This window comes from Acanthopagrus latus, chromosome 2 (assembly GCF_904848185.1).
Source record: "Acanthopagrus latus isolate v.2019 chromosome 2, fAcaLat1.1, whole genome shotgun sequence".
NCBI classification, from domain to species: Eukaryota; Metazoa; Chordata; class Actinopteri; order Spariformes; family Sparidae; genus Acanthopagrus; species Acanthopagrus latus.
This window is the reverse complement of record NC_051040.1, coordinates 21,519,476-21,540,784: the sequence shown is the minus strand read 5'-3', so window position 1 is coordinate 21,540,784 and position 21,309 is coordinate 21,519,476. Positions and strand designations below refer to the sequence as shown.

At 41.3% G+C, this 21,309-nt stretch overlaps 1 protein-coding gene across 11 annotated transcripts in view; it reads left to right on the top strand.

Moving 5' to 3' along the window:
• gramd1bb (GRAM domain containing 1Bb) overlaps positions 1-21,309 on the top strand; it is a 125,700-nt gene that overhangs the window by 40,612 nt on the left and 63,779 nt on the right. For 7 of the 11 annotated variants that reach the window (XM_037076482.1, XM_037076456.1, XM_037076465.1 and 4 more), the window contains exons 2-4: positions 10,066-10,160; positions 10,657-11,867; positions 19,537-19,626. The exons of 1 other annotated variant lie outside the window; for it this stretch is intronic. In XM_037076482.1, coding sequence (XP_036932377.1) covers positions 11,458-11,867; positions 19,537-19,626 — 500 coding nt within the window. In that variant the 5' untranslated portion in view covers positions 10,066-10,160; positions 10,657-11,457. The remainder of the gene's footprint in view (positions 1-10,065; positions 10,161-10,656; positions 11,868-19,536; positions 19,627-21,309) is intronic. 3 more of the 11 variants (XM_037076445.1, XM_037076436.1, XM_037076535.1) reach the window with 2 other exon arrangements.

Sequence of the window (21,309 nt, the reverse complement as noted above, 5' to 3'; positions counted from 1 at the left end):
GTCGTGAGATGGATGGAAACTCAGCGCGACGTGCGCGTAGATTCACGGTTTACACGCCGTCATCGATGGATCGCGTAGTTTTAACAGCGTGTCTCCGAGTGGACGGTAAAAACATCATGACAATCCCGAATGTAGGTTTTTTTAATTTCCTGCGTCGTAGTGACAAGAGGCTGTCTGAGGCCAGTTTCTGTGCGAGACAGGTGCCGCTGTGTGCGCATCACCAAACTTTGTCTCTCAAAAACACATCTCTCTAAAAAACCATCTGCCTGCTGTGTTAGTCTCTCATGGAGCAGGGGGACGCTTTTAACTTGGCCTATCTCAGTGAAAGAAGCTGTAGTTGCTGCTTTAGTTGCGGGGTTGCGGGTTCGATCCCCGGCTCGTCCTGTCTGCATGTCGGTCCATTCGCCTGGTGAGACCATCTTGATAAGACCACTGTCTGATAGCTGACATGTCTCCGTCCTGTGTAGCCAGACAGAAGGTGATGGCTTCACCTGGCTATTGGAAACTGCTGTCTTCAGTTTCTTTTTTACGTGGTTTTATTATATTTGCATTGTATTCATTAATTCTTATAAGTAAAGGGCACTACATATAAAACTACAACTGCTTGCAGTGTTGGGGGATTGGCACGCTTATTTGTACACGTACTTAAACTAGTACTCAAGCTACATATTGCAGAAGCTTGTTGGTAGTTCAGCTACATTCATATGTGGTTATCAATTCAAGTGGGGAAATCACCTTTTTGCCATTATATTATCCGGTTGATAGTGGTGTGATACTGAAAACTACAAACATTTAAGGGTCATAAGAGGAATGGGGTTATTTGGGGGGTTTTTTTTGTATTTCATCATTGCTTTTCTCCTGTGAGTCAGGGCAGACATTTCTTACGTATGAGTGTTTTATTGTTCCAGTTGATGTGTGACCAGTGAACACGTGGACACTTTTTGCAATAAAGTCAATTGAGTGGCATGTTTTTTTTCTGGTATGTGATGTTTTTGTTTTGTATTTGTTTCTAATGTCAGTCGGATAGATTTTTTAGTTGTCTAGTTGTTTGGACTACTTTTTTCGCAACTGTAGTTAACCAAGCCAGATTCTTCCTTTGTGCTGCGACGCTGGCATTCAAACCGCCTCTCTTGCAAAGTAATTAAGTTTGCATGGGTATGCTTTCAAAGCAGCTTCCCCAGCAGCTTTCCGAGCAGCGTCTACTCGCGTATCTTGTTTTCTCATGTTTCACTTTGGAACTTTCACTTTCAAAAACCACGGTATTGATGACGCTGAAGAGATCAAATCAGCGATGCAAGCTCTGCCCATGTGAATGTAGGTCATAACCTGATGCATGCAGCCACCAACAGTGATCCTACTCATTAATGATCACTCAGCTGAACTGTGTTCATTAGAAAACATTGTTGGTGTAAGTTCTGTGAGTACCAAATAAAAGGCTCTGTGGAAGCCTTCCAGTAAGCATTTTGTCAGTTTTGTCCTAGACTGTCTCATTTGTTCCCGACTTTGGCCATATCTCCTGTGTACACCACCACTTTGTTTGCTGTTACCTGTACAGGTGTGCTGGTGTGAAGGTTAGGTCGAATCACACAAGCAGGTGCTAGCACTGAAGGTGCCACAGACCATAAAGGAGGCAAGTCACCATGTGTGCATATGTGGCTGAGTAATTAAAATATAGGCTTGAGGAAAATAACCCAAAATCCGCTCTGGTTTTGTAGCTATTGCAATCATTGTGAGATCATATTGATTTCTGAAGTCACAGATGTTTTTAATGAAGACAGTGTGGAAAATGGGTGTTTTTGTTTTTTTTTATAATGTCACTGCCGTCGTGCTGTTTTAGAGGACATGTCTATGGTGTTGTGCACATGCAGCGCAGCATGCGTGGAGAAAAAAACTCTACAGGAGAGCTCAAGCTGAATGTTTAGTTTATCCCCATGTGTCACAGCATGATCTTGTTCAGCGTCTGTGTATGTATGTTTTTGTCCTTGCAGGTGCCCTTTGATTTACTTTGTGAGACACGATAGCCAGAATTCATCATCTTTTCAATGTTGCTGTCATGCAGTATGAACATTTGACATTCGTTTGACAAAAAGGTCGTGTGCTTTCGTTCGGCTCGTAGCCCGGGGATTTGTTTATCGTAGCTTAGCAAAAAATGGAAACATTTTAACAACTGACCTATTTATAGCACACACACTCCTTTTCTCATAGCACTTGCAGAATATAAACTGTTCAACCAACGTGTTTTGGGAAACAGTAACAGTAGGTGTTGGAGCTACTTTCTAACCAACGCAGCGGAGCAGCCACCTCACACATGAAGCAGATCAAAGGATGCATGAATGTGTCTCTGTTGTGGAGATTTGCTCCTGAGGGAAGGCCTGTAGCTGGCTGGCAGGGAGACAACAACATGCTCCCAGCGAGAGTGGTCAGTACTTTGTTTGTGGCTGCCACTGTAGCCAGCTCTCTCTCCGTCTGAATAAGACCACTTTGAATGCATCTCACAGTCTCAGTTTCCGACAGCTCCTCTTCTTCTCTCAGCTGTTTGTGGCTGTCAGGCCTGGGAAAATGCCTCTTAACCCCACAGGAAATGACAGTTGGTGAACAGACGGAGCTGTTGCTCGCAGTTGTTCTCTACCTCAGTTGTGCTGCAAATAAAGTGCTTTTCTAGGTACGTATAAGGATGAGATTCCTAAAGGGTGTTTGCCTTTGGTTTGGTTGGGGGGGTTTTTTGGCCAGAAATGTCAAAATCCCTTTTTTTGGACTAGCTGATTATGTTTGTATTGATTGTTGCCCTGTCTTACTTTGATAACTCTTATTGTAAACTTCTCTCAGAGCGCATTTCAAACATAATAACTACAGCTACTTTCATTGTTATTATTTACATTGTTTCTAATGAAAATGTCTTTTACAGTTGCCTGTTTATACTACATACAACCGTCAGTTGGAATACCTGACTATGAGTAGCAGATTCATTAATACATTCACAAACAAAAGAAAAATAATGACAAAATTGTGTCAGGGAGCAGTGCAATCCACTGGATTGTGCGGTAATTAGTGAGTTCTGTGAAGTTTGAGCTGTGAAGACGAGTTGTGGGCGTGGACTGGCACAGTTTCACATCCTCAGATGGGAGAAGAATATAATGTCTGCCGGAGCTCCTTAAGTGGCACCACCTGCTGATATTTGTGTCATTTTCCATTCCAGTGACAAGATTGGCTGGCATTTCGCTTTAAATTCAGAAAAAGATGAAAAGATCTAATTAAGAGTATCTTCAAATCCAAAAAGAAGAACCTGCCAGTTATTTTAGATTTGATGTTTTCAGAACCTCCGAACTTCATCACAAGTTTGGAGCCACTCATGCGGGATCTGTGCAGAGTTGGTGCAGCCAGATGGAGAATGACAAACACATAAACACATCAATCATACAAGCGGCACCAAATGTAAGAGGCAGCATAGCATAACAGAGCCAAATATAATGACTTGTCACCACTTCATTTACTACCATCACTTAATTGCTCCTAATTACTGTTGTAAAACTGAAACCTAATAGAGCCAGTCGGACCTAATTCAGACAAATCTTGCTGTCATGTAGGTTAAAGTGCTGTGGAGAACAGTAAACTGGCTCTGTGTTTGGTGCTTTGCACGCAGAATCCAACACTTTGAAACTGAAAACTTTATATCAGTGATTGACTTCCCATTTTTGTATAACTGCATTTATTACAGCTCTTTAGTGCCGATACTGAGTAGGCTCTGCATTTACCTCCTGTTGCTCACGTTCATTCCCTGTTAGTATTGAGGACTCGCCTAAAATAATACAATCTTACCAGGGCTGCACAATAGTGTAAAAAACTGACAAAGCAATATTTGGGTTTTCTGCGATATAAAAGAAAATCCCGATAACTTGAATAGCTCAATAGAGGCTATACACATGATGACACAGGGGACTGAATGACAATATAGTCAGTATTTATCAAGTGCTGCAGTCTTACTGCTCAGCAATGTCCTGAAAACACAGAAAAACACACCTACAGTTTTAAAGAGACAAGTAAATTTGCGATGTTACTGTTACACACATACACATTAAAGTGTGGCTGCAGAAAATGATATATTGTATGGCCCTAACTCCCACACCTCTTTAGTTAAGTCCTTTAGTTTGATAATGGGCCATTTTATATTTTATGGGTCCAACTAGCTGTCCAAAACCTTGCGACTCTTCATTTACTGTCATAAATGACAAAGAAAACAACATTTTTGCTTGACAAATGACTACTATTGTGCTATTTACTATATTTTAATCTTAAATGCATCATTCCTAATGCAGGCACTGAATTAAAATGTAACAATTGTGTAACCAACCAATAACCAGTCAGCTGATTTGTCTCGTCTCCCTTTCATCGTAGCTGTGACTCCAGTTGAGTTAATGTGGGTCTCTGCTCCAGCCTCGCACACTGTATGCAATACCACATTCTGTGTTATAAAGAGCTTTGCCTGTTTCCATAGTGTATCAAGGCTATTTTTAGATGGCAGGGTGTCTAAATAAGAGATGAAAGCCCGGGTTTTTGATCAGTTCAGCAAGTCTCTATGGATGTCGACCAAAGAGAAGGAAGCAGCCGCTTTTAATGCTGTGAACTACGCGACATAGCATTGCCCACCAGCTCTGATTAATAAGGATGCTCTTTTGGCATTTCATAATATGTCATGCTCTTTAAGTAGCTGTGTCGTTTTGTATATGAAGCCAAACGAAAACCCTTTAAGTGCACCCTGTAGCTTTGTTGTGTTAATGTAGTTTAAATGTAAGCAGTGAATGACTAATATGACTGTATTTATGCTTACATTGAAGCCATTTCACAGTTAAATGGCTGGTGAAAAGTGCAGCATCACGTGTTGGCTCCATTAAGAAAGAGAGTAGTCTGTTTTGAATGCAGTCATTTGCGGCACAATGTGTTCCTTCACTCTTTACAGCGAGTTGGTGTGCAATCAGATCCCAATGTGACTGGAGCTCCAGTAAGATATACAGTAGATTAGCACAGGAAAGGGAAGAGGTAAGATGGGGTGAAGCCCCGTTACGTGAGCAGGGTGTAAAATCTAATCATAGCCTCACTGTGCATGTCATATTCTCCCGTCACCCTACTGTCTCTACACACTGCAACCCTGTTTTGTTGCGTGATGTATGCCTTCGTGAATGAGTAATTGCTCAGTGATGAATTTTTTGTTCGGGGAGCACGCTGTTTTGTGTGGACGACACATCGCGGCACATCAATAGCATCATGCCTGTGAGAAAGACATCAGTCGGGCGCAGAGTATGAATATTTCATGTGAAAAAACTATTTTAACCTAATTCCTCTCTTCTGTCTTTTGTTCATTCTGTTTTTTTTAAAACAGTACAGCTTTTATTAGATGAAGGGGGGGTCCCACATTAAATCTCACTCTTACCGTTCTTTCTTGCATGTGTTGTTTATTTTCTCCAAGTACCATAATCACCATGAAACACATAATAATGTGTAACTGACAGAACTAGTGCAGAGCCTTTTTCAACACAAGCCGTTCGGCAAAGACTGACTGGTAATAGAGGGTTTACAGATACAGTGTAAAGCCTCTCGAACTGCTCACACACTCATTGGGGCCGCCTCAAGTGCATTTGATATTTATGATTTAAAATTTGGATGATTACATCAGAACTTTCTGAGCTTGACCACAACAACCAATGAAGTGCACAGAGAGGACATACTTCCATACCCTTTGGCACTTCCTGTCTTTTGCTCGGTGTTGCATTGGTCATAGATGTCCTAACTGCTACAGAGATAGCAACACTAAGTCTTTGATGCAGCCTTCCAGCAGCTCTCTGTCCGTTACCTTCTTCAAATCTCTGCATATGGTTTCAAAATATTTTTTCTTACCAGGGAGTAGTTAGAATATGCTACAACATATGTACTCTCAGATTGCAACCACTATCACAGCTGTGATCAGTCACATTGTAGTCACTGGGCTCTAGTTTCATGGAACCCCTGTATCAGATACATTTTTACTGCATCCAGACCTTTATTATCTATCGATTGTTCTAGCAGACTGTTTATTGTTCTAGATCATTTCATACTGAATCCATCATGTCAGAATTTTTCTCTGTGTCCCTGTAAAGAATACATCTGAGTAATCAGAGCACATTATGCAGCATGTGTTTTCATGAATGTTAGTTTAATCAACATTAGCATGCCTATGTAATCTGCCCACGGTCTTTGACATTGTGCTGATAGGGACGCAGTGCTAAGAATAGAGAAGCCGAGAACAATAGAGCTGAACTCTGATGGTCAGTAATGACGCGTGAAAGGCAAGCAATCCCATGGTTGCTCTGTGCTGTGTAGCCATCACGGTGATGGAAAACTGTGCTCTCTGTCTCAGCTGTAACAGCAAAGCCTCCCTGTGGTAGGTCCATCTGTTGACTCCACTAACGTATGCATGGCAAAGTGCATGAGGCGCTGAGACACAAGATGGCTAGACCATTAGGGTCCGCCCCGCTGTGCACTTTATTTTTTAATATTTGTGACAGTGTACTCACACCGCACAGGTGTATCAACATGCTCTCCAGCTAGAGAGCAGTGTTTCACAGATTCACGCTGTTTCTCTTTTCTAGCACTCTTTCTGTAAAAGTATCAACACATGAAATCATGGCATGGGCCTTGAAACCACAGTCTTTAACTACCTTCTCATCCATGTCCACTTGCTCAGCCATGACATCAGCTGTTCACCAGAGTTGAGCCCAGCGATGCCAGATTGCGACCCGAGGCTGCTCGAACGTGTGAAACTGTAACAAGAAACCGTGTCTCGCCATGGTTAATGCATGATGTTCCCCCACTTCAACACTCAGCCTCTAGGTGTGTGAGTGTGTGTGTGTGTGTGTGTGTGTGTGTGTGTGTGTGTGTGTGTGTGTGTGTGTGTGTGTGTGTGTGTGTGTGTGTGTGTGTGTGTGTGTGTGTGTGTGTGCATTTGCTGAGGTCTACCTTGCACTTGTTTATACAAACATATACAATGCTGTGATGGAACATGCATAAATGATGTTGACATCTTCAACACCTACCATAATAAATGTTAAACAATGAGATTGTGATTATTTGATAATGCAAGTGGAAAATATTGATACTGTGTAGTTCAATATTATCTATATTTATCTGTTCTAATTGAATCATGTTTAATGCCAAGGACGTTAAAAGTAAGAGAAAATAGATTGTTTTGTTAGAAAATACATTATTTAGATAGAAATGTTGGGTTCTGATAACTCTTTAATTTTGTGTGTGTAGTTAATTGTCGGCTTGTTACAGCTCAGTGTAACAGTTGTTCAAATCTTTATGAGCTGTCTTTGTTCAGTAAGAGAATGCAGTGTACAAAACTTCAGATCATTTAGTTAATGAGTTAATTACTGTGGAATATCAATCAATGAATGATAAGCAGCTCAGGTCCAACTTCTATTCTTTTAAAGAGTTTTAAGCTCTCTAATGTCCGTCGTTTAAAAAAACTAAATTATGTTTTGGTCCTGCAATAACATGCAGGGAGTTTAAATAAGCAGGAAGTGTTTCATTCACAGAGAACAGGAAATTGAACACTGAGGCACACTTTTAACAGTGACCTTTAAACAATCCAATAACTTTAAGTCAAGTATTTGTGAATGACTCCATGCCGAGAAAATACAACGGGATTTGATGGGCTAACACTATTACGCTGATGGCAACATTTGAATTTATAGTTTTATCAATAATAAGTGGTGGGAAAAGGAGAATCTGCCTGGTATTTCTAGTCTAACTCTGTTTCAAGTCAGCACATGTTTTTTACTGTGTCCTGGATAAATATGGGCACATCTCCAAGTTTCCTTTGGGTTAAAGTTATTAAAAAATATCTGCATGCAAGTTCTCGAAGTAGCCAAGCGGTTTCAGTCATGTGCATAGTGCTCCGTGTCCCTGCTGATACTCTGATGGCTTCAGTCAGTGTTCTGTGTTGGGGATTGTTGACCTCAATGCAGCCTTTGATTCAACTGATCAGGCCACACTGATGAACAGAGTGATGCAGTGGGTCGGTGTGGTTTTAACGGGCTTGCTCTTTAAATAGACACCCTTCACTTGCATGACTCAACGCCGGATTGTTAATATTGTTCTGCATTAATGTTCCGACTGAACCACACAGTATCTATTGAAAATACAGTACATTAAATTTAATTGGCACACTGAGGATAGTTTGAGGGGTTGGTGCATTATCATCCTGGCAGATTATCAGAGACAGATATGCAGCATTTTTCGGACAATTTGTATTGCTGTTTTTTTTTTTTTGTCCGATAAAATCAGTTGAGTAAAGAATGCACTTCTCTGGCCCTGATGCAGCACCCTTTGTCTGTCTCTGCTCACCACTATAGTCTCACTCACTGTCCCGCCCACATCGCTATCTGATTGTTAGTTGCATTCCATCAATGGCTCATCTCGACATTGACGCTAACAGGATCTGTCTGTTGATGGCTGAATGTTGAAGTTTATTACAGACGAATATGACTGGCTCAGATTACGTTCTGACAGCCCCCACTGTTGTTTAGCTTTTTTAAAAAATCAATACATAGTCGGACTCGGTGCAGAGAAGTAGAGTCGCAGCACAGAGTAGCAGGAGTCACGTTTAATTTGTAACAGAGTAAGGACAGCTGACTGAGAAGATGATGGCGGAGGATTTGCAATGAAAGCGAAATTGGCGATATTTGGATTTAAACCCAATGCAAACAGGAAAACCTGATAACATTAATGAGGAAAAAAAGAGTTTGTTACCTCAGTGAGAAGCTGTGTGCAGCTTGTTGCCTGTAGCTCTGCATCTTAGATCTCCCTCTTGTACCATTACTTCCACAGACCGAAAAAAAAAACACTCCTAGACATATTTAAAATGAATCCGCTGTCAACAAATGCCCGAACTGACCATTGTTTTGCTCTGTAGATGCAGCTTTGATGAATAATGATGGCACTATACTGACAGAACTATGTATTTCTTGTCACTAGCCCACTTCAATAGTAATATTCAACTCATATTTCTCCGGTGAAATCCTTTTAATGTGAAGCTGAAGCTGCATGAAATGTGCATGTCTTTTCTCATATAAAGGCTGTGTACCAATGTTGTCACAAGCTTTTTAATCGGTGGGAAAATGACATCACTGCAGCAGACCCTAGCTCTCTATTTATTCCGCCTGAACACAGACAGTGCTGAAGGTTAGCTTGGTCTTGAAATTTATTTTTAAAGTCCAAGTTTCAGGATGCGAGATATGAGTTTTATAATCACTTAAGCTGCTTGGCTGCTCCTTCATAAAGCCCCCTGTGGAATGCTTTTTTGTCTTGGCCTTACATTTTCTTCCCGGTTGCTGTTGTCAGATCCGTCTTCTATTAAGTCTCCTTGATGATCCTGGATAAGATCAGGCCTTTTCTCACTTTGTCCCATTTAAGAAAAGGCTTTTCATGCTTGCACTTCCTCCAGGCTAGATTAATGCATGGTGGTGATCCGCTGTGAGAGAGAGCGGCAGCAAAGCTTGTATTTACATTAGAGAGCACATTCATTCAGATTTCAAATCAATGACACTACTATTCCTCTCCACATTTCTGATCTTTTAAATAAATGCCAGCTTTGACAGCAAAGATGTTGCTCTCTCAAGCTGCGTAATCCAGAAACATCCTCTAAACCTTTAGGCCAGAACTCAAACTCTGCTATGCTTTAGATTAATTCAATTGGGAAATAGATTCACTTATTCTCAGGAGTAGTGAACACTGCACGCTCTCTCTTCCCTCTCAGTCTGCACATAACAGCTCCCTCCGCTTTTTTTTTTTCTTCTCACCTCATAGATGCCCAGCTGAGGAAGCCATATGTGCACAGCAATTATTCTAGTGATGCTAGTGTCGCAGGCTGAGAAGAACGCAGATGGTCGTGCTTACTATTGACTTTTTGTCTGCGTTATTTTTGATCTGGGTTTCCCACAAGGCTTCCACTCAGCCCTGACAGCTTGCTTTGTGATGGTTTCTCCTGTACTCCCATCATATTTTTATCTCGCTGTTCTGTTTGCTTGACAGTTGCACCTGCAGAACTGGCAGTGTTGGCCGGCATTCAGCAAAACTCAAGGGTGTATCATTAAACAGGCAGTCAGCACATCGACTCCTAAGTCAAGGTCAGACATTTGGTGAGAGGGTTCTTTGTAAGTCTTCCTCACTCAGGTATTAACCCATGAAGCAGTTAGCCACCACACTGGCTAACTGGCTGATTAACTGTTGTGTACCGAGGCAGTGATCAATAGAGGTTATCTCTGATTTTGTTTGTGGACACTGATAAAACATTTAAGGGTCTGTGATCCATTTGATGTAATTTTGAGAAAAGACAGGTTTAAGGGATTGATTAACCTGGGCTGGTGAATGGTGGTGATTAGGCACTGTATGTTGAGTAGATCTGAATTTGATCATGCAAGTGTGTTTGTGCATCTCATCTGCCTGTTTCCTGCAATTGGTTATCATGGTATGTGTGTGTGTGTGTGTGTGTGTGTGTGTGTGTGTCCCTGTACACGCCTACCCTTCTGATTATCTGCCTTGAGTGGTTGTTTGGCTGCTTTACTTCATCACCCTCAGCCTTGCCTGTTCCTCGCAATCCTATCACCTCCCTCTAACCTGTAGGCATTAACTGCGTGGAGACAGCGACACCCTGACCGGTGCAAGACGGACTTCTGGGCACAGCTTTGGGCCGCCAGCGTCTCCCTCTGCCGCTGCAACTTCAAAATGGCCGCAAAGTGACAACAAACGACCTCCAAGCCTTTTCACGACATCAGCATCAATATTCAAGGGCTGACAGTTGGTGCCTTCCTCTTTAGCATTAGCAACAGCAACTAAGGTAACAGCTCTGGCAGCTTTGACAGTAGCATAGCCAATGTGTAAGTGCGGGTGTGTGTAATTTGGCCTGCCTGTCCCTGGGGAGGACCAGCAAAGGAGTTGTGTTACACTCCCCGTCAGGCCTTATACATGTTTCATCTGCTGCTCTCAGAACAGAAGCCCCCTTTGTTATCTAATCCAGCCCTCTCCTCCCCAGCCTGAGAGACTGAGTTTACTGCCACAAGACTGCTCTTCACAGTCTGTCAGCCAGCCACTGACCTGATACATATCAACCAGCAGCTGAGGAGCAGCGCAAGGACTTGATCAGCCCCAAGATACCTGCTATCAGGACTTCCAGGCTAGTCTTTCAGTCCATTGGCTGGCACATGGAGACAACTCTTAAATAAACAAGAAGAACTGAGCGGGCTGTTTTTAAGGTCCACCAAAGATTGTCAAGAACTCCATATTGTGCCTCATCTGTTTAACACTGAACCTCAACTTTATCTAACAGCTCTTCAAGCTGCAGAACTGGAGAAGTGTCAATTCTTGTAACCAAGGATCTCACACTTTAAGGGTGGCATTTTATTTTTAGAGAAGGTAGTCAGGACCATGAGTGACACTCTTAGACCCCCTTCACTCCAGGTAAGCATTCCAACCGATGCCCCGGCGTACTCAGACGGAGGAAGCAACGTCGTGTCAGATGGCTGCATGCGATCCAGCTCCTCAACCCCGACGCTCCGGCGCAAGCGCTTCAAGATGCGGCGCATGAGGAACGTGCCCAGCGAGAGGGAGATGGAAAAGGGACGGCTGACTGTGGGCCACCTCACAGCCCGGTCGCGCTCCAGCTCCAAGGAGTACCTCCAGCTGCCCTCCATTGAGATCACGCCATCCAGCGACGAAGACGCCGCCTCTTCCTGGTCAAGATGCTCCACGCCCAGCGCCTCTCCGCGCCGCAAGCGTTTCCTGTTGAGGAAGTGGCTGAAGGTCAGAGAGAAGAAGGAGCAAGCCAGTGACAGCAGGTTGGTATGGGCCCTCCTGAATCACCTCTCCCCATTCCCCTCTTCTCCCCACATCTTCCCTAATACCTCCATGCTGCTTCAAGGCTCCTGCTACCTGCACTAATGTGTTGTATCACTAACTCAACAAGGGTTAGTATATAGCTTGATACCTGTTCAAAATTTCTTCTCTACTCATATATAAGTGCTTCAATACCGAAGTTCTCAGTCTTTTTACTTTGTAAAACTGTTTTTGGTTCCAAGAAATCATTCAACAGTGATCTGATTAGGGGAAGAGTAATTTTGTATGAGTAATTCATCTGGATGTGATGCATTCCCCTGTATTTTCTTCCAGTCTTGTGTCGTAGCATGTGTCGGACTGCCTACACACACTTGAATATAGTCCTGAAAAACAACATCCGTGTAGAATTTTTTTTTTTATTATTATTAAAGGTGATTCATCCTGATGCTTTGATTGAACTAGTGGTTTATATAGATCAAAGAATCCAATATCAACTCATATAAGCATTGTGAAGGTTAGAAGGTTCAACCTAGGTTTGGAGAAGTGTATAGTTCATACGCATGAGCTGTTAAAATGTGAGTTAATGACCCAGATTGTTGAATGGACAGAGTGTAGACCTCTGCCCAAGAGTCAACAAAGTGAACTTGTTGCTTCCTCTTGGGATCATTCATGTGCACTCAGTGTTGTGTTAAACTAATCGCTCAGGAGATACTCGCAGGTCTTTAAAACTTAAAGGTCAGCCGGGCAGCAGTAGTCGGTGAAAGGTCGAGAGGTTTACAAAATCAATAGTGTTCATCCTTTTGGATGCATTGTTGTGAGATAAACTGGCATCAAATATACAGTATGTGTAGTGGCACTAGAGGAAAGGTGGTACGGGTCAATAAAGTTCAAATCAGCCCCTTGAAAGTATTTTAACAATTCTAGTCATGTGACTCTCCACACATTCAAGGTTAATACAAATGCAGGACAAAAGGTATTTGGAAAAGTTATGCAAAATGTTCAGTTGTCAGTCTGAATTAAGGTTAGGCAGAATGTGACAGGAACAAAAGTATTGTAACTGTATGTACTGTTCAATGAAGCCCTACAAAGCCGATGAAAATGTACAAACTCCTACAGACTCAAACAACTGCATCTATAGTTCTATCGCTTACTTGTGTTGAGGGACCTATGTATTACAAAGATAACTTAATGGGTGTGCCAAAATAAAGTTAATGTTTTATACAGGGATGCAAAGGATCACAAAACTTAGAGTATATGAAATATATATCTCTCTTGGTAGGAGATGTCATATCCTGACATGTGACTGTAAACAAATTATATTGCTTTGACGAAGCAGACCAGCCGTCTACATGTTATAAGATGTTGGGGTGCTTACGCTGCCTTTTACAAGCAGAGAGGTTTTTTTAACATACTTCCTATATGTATTTATGCGGTTTACCAAGTTCATAAATAGAAGATAGGTCAGCTCAGTCTATGTGAATTATTAATGCTAAAATACCCTCAGTCACTGACTGCATAACCAAACAAAAAAGACAATAATCATGTCATTAAAGTTTTGAAATAAATCTAAGGTTCACGTGTGTCAAAGTATGTGTAGGATCCATACGGCTCATAGATGAACTACGTTCAATTATACCACTCGTATTAGATAAAGCTTTTCCGAAGGTTTTTGATAGTTTACTTTATGAGCATTTGTGTGTTTGCGTTGCAGCAATAAATGAAGCCTAGCTTGTAATTTTACCTGAGAGTTTAGAGCACTCTCTGGTGCCGTAAGATAATACGCCGAGTTTAGAGCCTTTGCTGAGTTGCTGTTATAAAAATATTGTCAATTTAAGCAGTTTTTTCCATTTGCAGAATTCATGCCGTATATCAATTTCACTTTGATCTTTTACTTGGTTCTTTGTACTCCAGTTAGTCATGGGAAAATTGGTCTGATGTGCCCCACTTTAGTCATTTTTAGCCATTTTTGGACAAGTGCGGTTCTAAGAGATGACAAATTGAATATCTGGTAGTTATTTCTCCTCTGTCTTTGCTGCATCCTATGAATTATCACTGGTAACAGATGGCTGCCAGGAACAGGTTCATTACACACTCCATCAATGTGTTATCTTTGTCTGAGTGGAAGACACCATCTCTCCAGAGGCTCGAGTGCATAACCCCGACAGCATCCCTGAGTGTGAAATACTGTCATTATCCAGCACATCATAAGTAAAGCCCGGCTCCCCCTCAGGGTGTAATCTGGACTGTTCTAACAAGGGCTCCTCCGCTTAATACCACACTGTGGCGTTAAGATGACTTGGCTCCTCCTGCTTGTTACTAGCTGCGTGTGGTATATAAAAAAAATCTACAGGCTTAAAGCAGCATAAGAGTGACATAAATAATCCAGATCTGCATGTTTATCTTCAGTTAAGTCGTACATGGTGTACAACGTTACATGACAAATTCTGCTTGTTATGCGTCTTTGCACATAGATACGTTCCTATTAATGTCAGCACCGTTGCTCACACCCGTTTATTATTACTGCCTTGGGTGTCTTTATTTTCTTATTAATGTACATAGTGTCACAATAGTGCCATAAATGCACACTGGCTCTGGTCCTGTAGCTATATAGAGTAAGGAGCATAGTCATTTGTGAGCATGTAGTACATAAGATTCAGCTCATGTTTCTCTAATATTAGCTACACCTGCAGTAATGCAAGGCAAGGCGCATTTATTAATATACAGACTTTCAACAACAATTCAAGGTGCTCGTCACAATAATAAATGCTATAAGAAGCTAAAATGGTACGCAGCAGAACAAACAGGAGAATGAGAAATATAGTGCAGCTACTGTCTACGTCAACACACCCAGTTTAATTTCATAAAGGGCAGAATCATCAGAAAAGTTTTACTGAACTTAATAGAGTTAGAGACAAGGCTGCTGATTGTCTTCCTGGTGCCCAGGACAAGACATTCTGTAAATATCTGAGGACATGGATGATGTGTTACACTTTCCTGGACTCCTGGTTATACTCAAACAGAACTAAATACTTAAAAAAACTCAAACGTATTTATAGCAAGCAACGTGAAATGCTAACCGTCAAAGCTCATGGGTGGGACAAAATATCGATACTTGTAATACAGTTATCGATACACTGGTGCCAAATAACAGTCTTTTTTTCAGAACATGCAGGTAATCGAAAAAGATTCTTCTGACAGCTTGACTTCCCAGACAAGATACTCCATAACTCTTGTGGTGTAAACTTGTGGTAACTTAATTTACGCAGATTGAAAAGATTGTAGCGAGCCGTGGTTGTATCCATCCTTTAAACATTGTAACTCCAGGACTGTTCTGCTTCGTGGCAGCTCGGCTTTTTGCCAGTTTAAATTATGAGTAGTAGTATTTCACATTGGAATGATTGCACATGTGGGCATGGACAGGATGCAGTCAGTGTGTGACAAAGAGGCACTAAGCCAAGACTGTGTGCACTTAATATACATTGTTCTATCTCCCTTCACTTTGCCTTTTAAGGGTATTTTGTATTCTTCATTCTACAGGTATTGTGATATAATGACAGACGATTGTTTTGCAATGTATTGATCATCACAGAATGTATCGTTATTGTAGGCAACATGTTGTGAATTGTATGACATAGCGAGTTACTCTGTGATTTCCACCCCTAGTCACAGACAATGGCAACATGGTGGCAGATGTTTAAAATATAGGAGAAATGGTACTCATGGTTGAACAGTTTCTCCTGGAAAGCATTTATAATGGTAGGCTTGGTTGACATGTGAGCAGTGATAGAAATAGCTGTGTAACAAATAAAGTGAGCTGGATAAAGTTCAACCCATGCATACATTGTCACCTGGCGACCAATACCAATGAGAAGCGGGTGTGGGTTTCAGATTGTCTGTTTCGCAAAGTTCCCAAAATCAGCCAGCTGCAGCCCTCCCAACCATTCTGTCGTCTAATAAGCGTGGTGTGAGGGGGTTTCATATCCTTTTAGACCATTGAACAAGCACAGATGAAGCATACTGGCTCAAGTGAGGACTGAAATACGCTGCAGTTGTCTGGCTGACTTTATAATAGAAAGATTAGCATTACAATAGGTAAAGTGATGTCTGACTTCTTGACTGCACAAAGAGTTCTGGCTTGGTTTGTGAGGTGAGCTATCTTTTAATTTCCCTTCTTTGGCACCAATGACTAATTGAAGAGATGTATCATTTTCTGACTACGTGGTTTTGCTAAGGTATGTTCAAATAATGCTTGTTTTATTCACCATTACCTGCAGATGTGTTTTCATGTGCTCATGTCAAACAGCCATACAGGCAAAATCAAAGTGACACTGCATCAATGTTGAACCCACTAGTGTCTCATACAGTATAAATGCTTTGTTCTACAAAACAGGAATCTATATTAAACTTTAAGGAGAAGAATTTTGGAAAACCACTTTTCAGATTTTCATTTTATTTTTTATGAATCATGTTGAATGTGAATTCTAAATCTGAATGCACAATTTCCCAAATACTAGTACTTAAAGAGTTTATTTAGGTTGTTGATTAATATATGCAGTTTGTTCCACTGCTGCCTGTGGGGATTGTGCCTGGACAATATACCATATATATTAAACCATTTTATTTTACTATTAACTAGAAGCAAGACTCAATTATTGAATAGTCCCATGTTTGTATGTGTGTCAGTTTAAGTCTGACTGAGACGTGATAATTGATTATGTACTGACAAAAGTAGCAAATGGAAAATGTCAAAAGTTTTTACTGTGTGACTGAATCTTAAACACCAGTGCTGTGTGTCGAGCCAGTGTAATAATTACTTTGTCTATAAACTGTAGCTGAGGTGTTTCTGTCAGATTAACAGATGCTGGAATTTTACCTCCAGCAAGGATAACACTCATGGCTGCCCCGCACTTTGACCATCTGTTTTTTTTTCTTGAGTATTTTGGTTCAAATTCCTAAAAAATGTTGGTCCGGAAAGTACAGCTTGTCATTGTGCAGTGTAAGCACTGTTAACATGGTGTTCTGCTCATGGGGACAGTACAATTACTGTTGGCGTTCAAACACATTTTAAGCCGTGTGCATCAAATGCATGACAAGATACGGCAATGATTAAAAGGTGGTCAGAAATTAATTGATGAAAAGCAGGCTAATTCAGCTGATGGAGATGTTATCTGAAATACCTTATGTAAGGGAGTGATTGCTTTAAGCTTTTCCACTTGGGTATAAAATCATGAGAATATTTCCAATTTTGATATTCTTCTGCTCTGACCGCAACTGGAGGCGGCTGGCATTGTTTTATGACGTGTCACTCACATCCACTCAACACAACCAATACACACAGGATGTGCGACTTGTCAATGTTTGTATGTAAGATTGGGAACAGTGGAAGCTTGCAGACACAGTGGAATCTGCAGTCGAGCAAGCTGATAAGTGCAGGGCTATTTTGAGGAAGTGGCGCAGTATCTTTCACCAGGCTTCACTGCTTCCACCTCGCCCAAACATTTTAATATTTCAGACACACAACCTTGCACAGTCACCGTTTGAGGAAATGTTAATAAGCCTGCAAGTTCTTCAGATTGTTTAATTGCAGAAGCAGCAAGATGATGAAAAGTAGCTTCAATAACTTGTCAGCTGAGAACTTGTTGAACAGCTTCCATGGTTTTAAAAAGAATGGAAAACCATCTTTGCTATTCTAACCATTTCAACAGACTGGACTTGGATCAGAGTGACAAGATACCATTGATCACCTTAGAAATGATGATAATCGCATCTCATTTTAGGCATGTCACAAGTGGTTGTATTTCAAATTACAGTATCAGTTCAAACTACTTTATAATGTATAAAAATCAGTGACAGCCACATATTTAAAGACTGGGAGTCTGTGACTAGAAGATAATGTGATGCTTAAACTTATGCAAATACTGAATGATTTGTGGGGGTTTTACTGGGCACTGTAGATTGTTGTCACGGCAACTCCACATTACAATTGACAGTGTTTTGTTCCGCCTCCTCGCTATCATATTCAAAGGGCATATCAATTGTTTATGAGTCATGAATAATTCGGCGAGGGCACGTGTCAACTTTTTGTCCTCTTGATTTCAAACGAACACACCGCTTAAAGACGGGGACGAACGCTACGAACGCTTGCTCGAAAATAAACTCGAACAAACACATCTGCTCGTACGGAACACGTGTCTTCCCTCTGAGAGAACAGCTTGCAGACATGCTGCACCTGCTGCAGAGGAGACTGGAGCTGTGATGTGAGAGAGTGGAGCTCAACTGATATTCCACAAAAAAAAAATGTATTTTTTTCACCCAATGTGGGTTGTTGTGTGCTGGTGAAAAGTCAGCAGTTTCTAAATGAGTCCCCTGATAATATTCAGTGCGGAGTCTTTTTAAGAGCATTAATCTTATCTTTGTCCTGAGTCAGCATACATGTACAGTATAATTTTAAAATGGCTCCATAACAGCTGCACAGATGTAGGAATGGCATGTACGTTCGACTTTTTTCCATGGTAATATGACCTAAATGCAGCTATGTTTCTCTGCACGTTGCTCATTTTCAGTATAAAACTGTTTCAAGCTGACTCTTACTCAGTTACACATGAACATTTTTGAAGCATAATACATTTGCCAAGCAGCTGAGATAATTTGTTTTCAGTATTATTTTATTTCAAGGCTTGACACGAGGTTAAGTGGCTGTATAAAGTGTGCTATAGCAGACTATTTCCAGAGAGCATCCTTAGTGTACCAAAATTATCTCAACTCTCAAAATCGGCTCAAGCATTCCCTCCAGCCTCGAGTAGAGCACTGCTACTGTTGGAATCGGATTAGAGCACCCTGTGGAGTTAGAGTGGGAATTAATGAAGAAACTTTCCCGACAGACCGGCTTTAATCCGACAATTGTTCCTGGACTGACAGGAGAATCGGGAAAAAATGTGAAATTGTTCACTGTCCTACAATGTAACCTCAATTATGTGTGCATCTTACAGTAACTAGTTAACAATAATGTACTTAACTAAGTTCAACTTGAACTAGCATTGTTTTTTTTGTATGGTAATAACAGTCAGAGATCTCTTTAACATGCCTTCTTGATTGATTTGATGACTCAATGACGCTCCTGTAATCCTCTCATGTATTATCAGAAGCCTTATCTTTAGCATAGTCCATGTGATGTAGCCCCCTCTAGTGTTATCACTTGATAGCTGCATGTACAGGACAGGACTTCTGCCACTATGCGGACCAACGTGCACATACTTTACATATTGGCAGGCGCCACATAGTTTTGACTGTTGCTGTGTACATTTGTTGCAGGGTCTTGATCTTGTTGGATCCTTGCAGGATGTTCGGCCAAGCAACAACAGTCTTACAACAAACAGACTGTGATTTTCCTGCGGGTCCCTATAAAATGTTCTGTTTGTAAAACTAATTGCTCAGGTTATACAAGGAGGTCTATTTATGCAATGCATGTATGTCACCGAGTGTTTCTTGTGTGCAGGGGCAAATATTTCATGGCAGTTTACACAGTAACTAATAGATGGGTTAAAATCCCTGATTCATGAGATAACTCACATTAATCTTTTCCTCAGATAACACAAGATGAAATGAATATGCACCATCAACCAACCAATGCCATAATGATTGACAGCCTCGCATCATTTTCTCGCCTTGCAGCAGTCAGCAGAGCAGTCAGCAGAGCAGCCTGCAGAGCAGCCACGAAGATGACAGCTCTCGCTTCCTGACTCCATTAATCCGAGAGGAGAGGTGAGCGATGTGTGCATGTTGTTGTTTGTATGTGTGCATGTGTGTGTTATCTCTGATTGGGCCTCGCTCTCAGAAGAGAGATTCAAAGAAGTCATGAAAATGTGACTTGAGACTCTGGCACTGAATGTTGGAGATATCCAGCAAATGTTAAAACTGTAAAATTATATTATAGCTTTGTTACAATGGGTCCAAGGGTAAGTCAGGACACGCACAGGACAGTTTTTGTGTCTGGTCTGCCAGGTCACGTTTAGATTCATGCTACTGGGAAGAATGATCAACTCAAAATGTCAACGTATTCCCTAATTCCTGCCCACGTCAGTCTGTCTTGCATGCATTCTCCACCAGAGGGCGCTTCCCCTTCATATTAGTGCTCAAAAGCTTCGCTACATAAACTCCCCCTGTGTTTTTGTGGTGGCTTTTAATTGTTTTCTACTCTGTTGTTTTATAAACAAATTCAAGCCTTCGGCCAGCTAACATGATAGTCTTGGGAGAGGATTATTCTGTGCAAATGAAGCAATGACATGACATTAATGAGGACAAAAAAGCAGAGAGGGCTTTTGTATACTTCAAAGGTATATTACAAAAAATGCCTTTTAGTCAGTATGAACTGTCTGAAATGAACTTTTTTAGGTATCTACCTATTTAATAGTATGTGTCACTACTCCTATAGCCTCTGCGTCCCTATAGTTGAGAGACAGGCAGTATCATTAGCTCTGTATCCCCCTGGAATATGCTGCTCTTGTCACAGGGGCACCAGTGACAGGCTTGGACATCAAATCAGTCATTGTACCTGCTGTGTAGGTGTGTGTAGGTGTCTGTTTTTAAGCACTATGAATGTGTGTGTATGTGTGTGTGTGCCTGGTGTCTTGGGATGTGATGTGCGGTTTTATACCTTATACCTGCGGTGAAGTCATGTAGCCAGAAGGAAACTAAGCGAGTGATGTCTCGCCTACCTGGGGATTAGGAGGAGGATGTGTCAGGAAAGTAGAACTATCTGGATTGCAGAACTTTTCATATACATTCATTTTGCCTCGAAATAGTTCTTGTTCACTTTATAAGTGCACTGATGCAGGGGGTCATTATTCTTGCTTGTCCTACAACCTAGATTTTAAGGTCAATGAAGTTTTAAGACAGGATGAAAACGTCAGTGTCCAGATATTTAACAGTATCCTAAAGATCCTGATCGTGGTCTATGATTAGTTCTGTTTTTGTGTTTTTCAGCAAGATTGTCTTTGGAATAATACTGTGTAGCAGCTAAAAGCTTGCCATTTTTTAATGTAACCACCAGCACATAAATGCAGTTATGATAATAAAGTTATTTTGACTCAATTAAAAAGGTGTATGAAATGACTGAAGTATCTAATCCAAATCACTGTAAAACTTTAAACTGATTGCTGGACCAAGGACAGCTTTTACAACAAAATCACAGCCAACCTGAACCCCTTCCAGCTCTTGGCAAAGGTATTGACCTTTAAATGTGTAGTTCTGTCTTCCAACATATGTTGAAGGAACATTCTGATAAAAGTGGAACTGAAACAGAAAACGTGTAGGAATCCTCTTCGTCTAGCCTCGTAATAAGCACCCACTCAGCTGCCTTTGCTCTCATTGCTCTGTCTACTGTTCACTACACCTCCGCTCGTTCTCTCTCCGTCCTGCACTCTTCCCCATGTTCCTCTCTCCGGC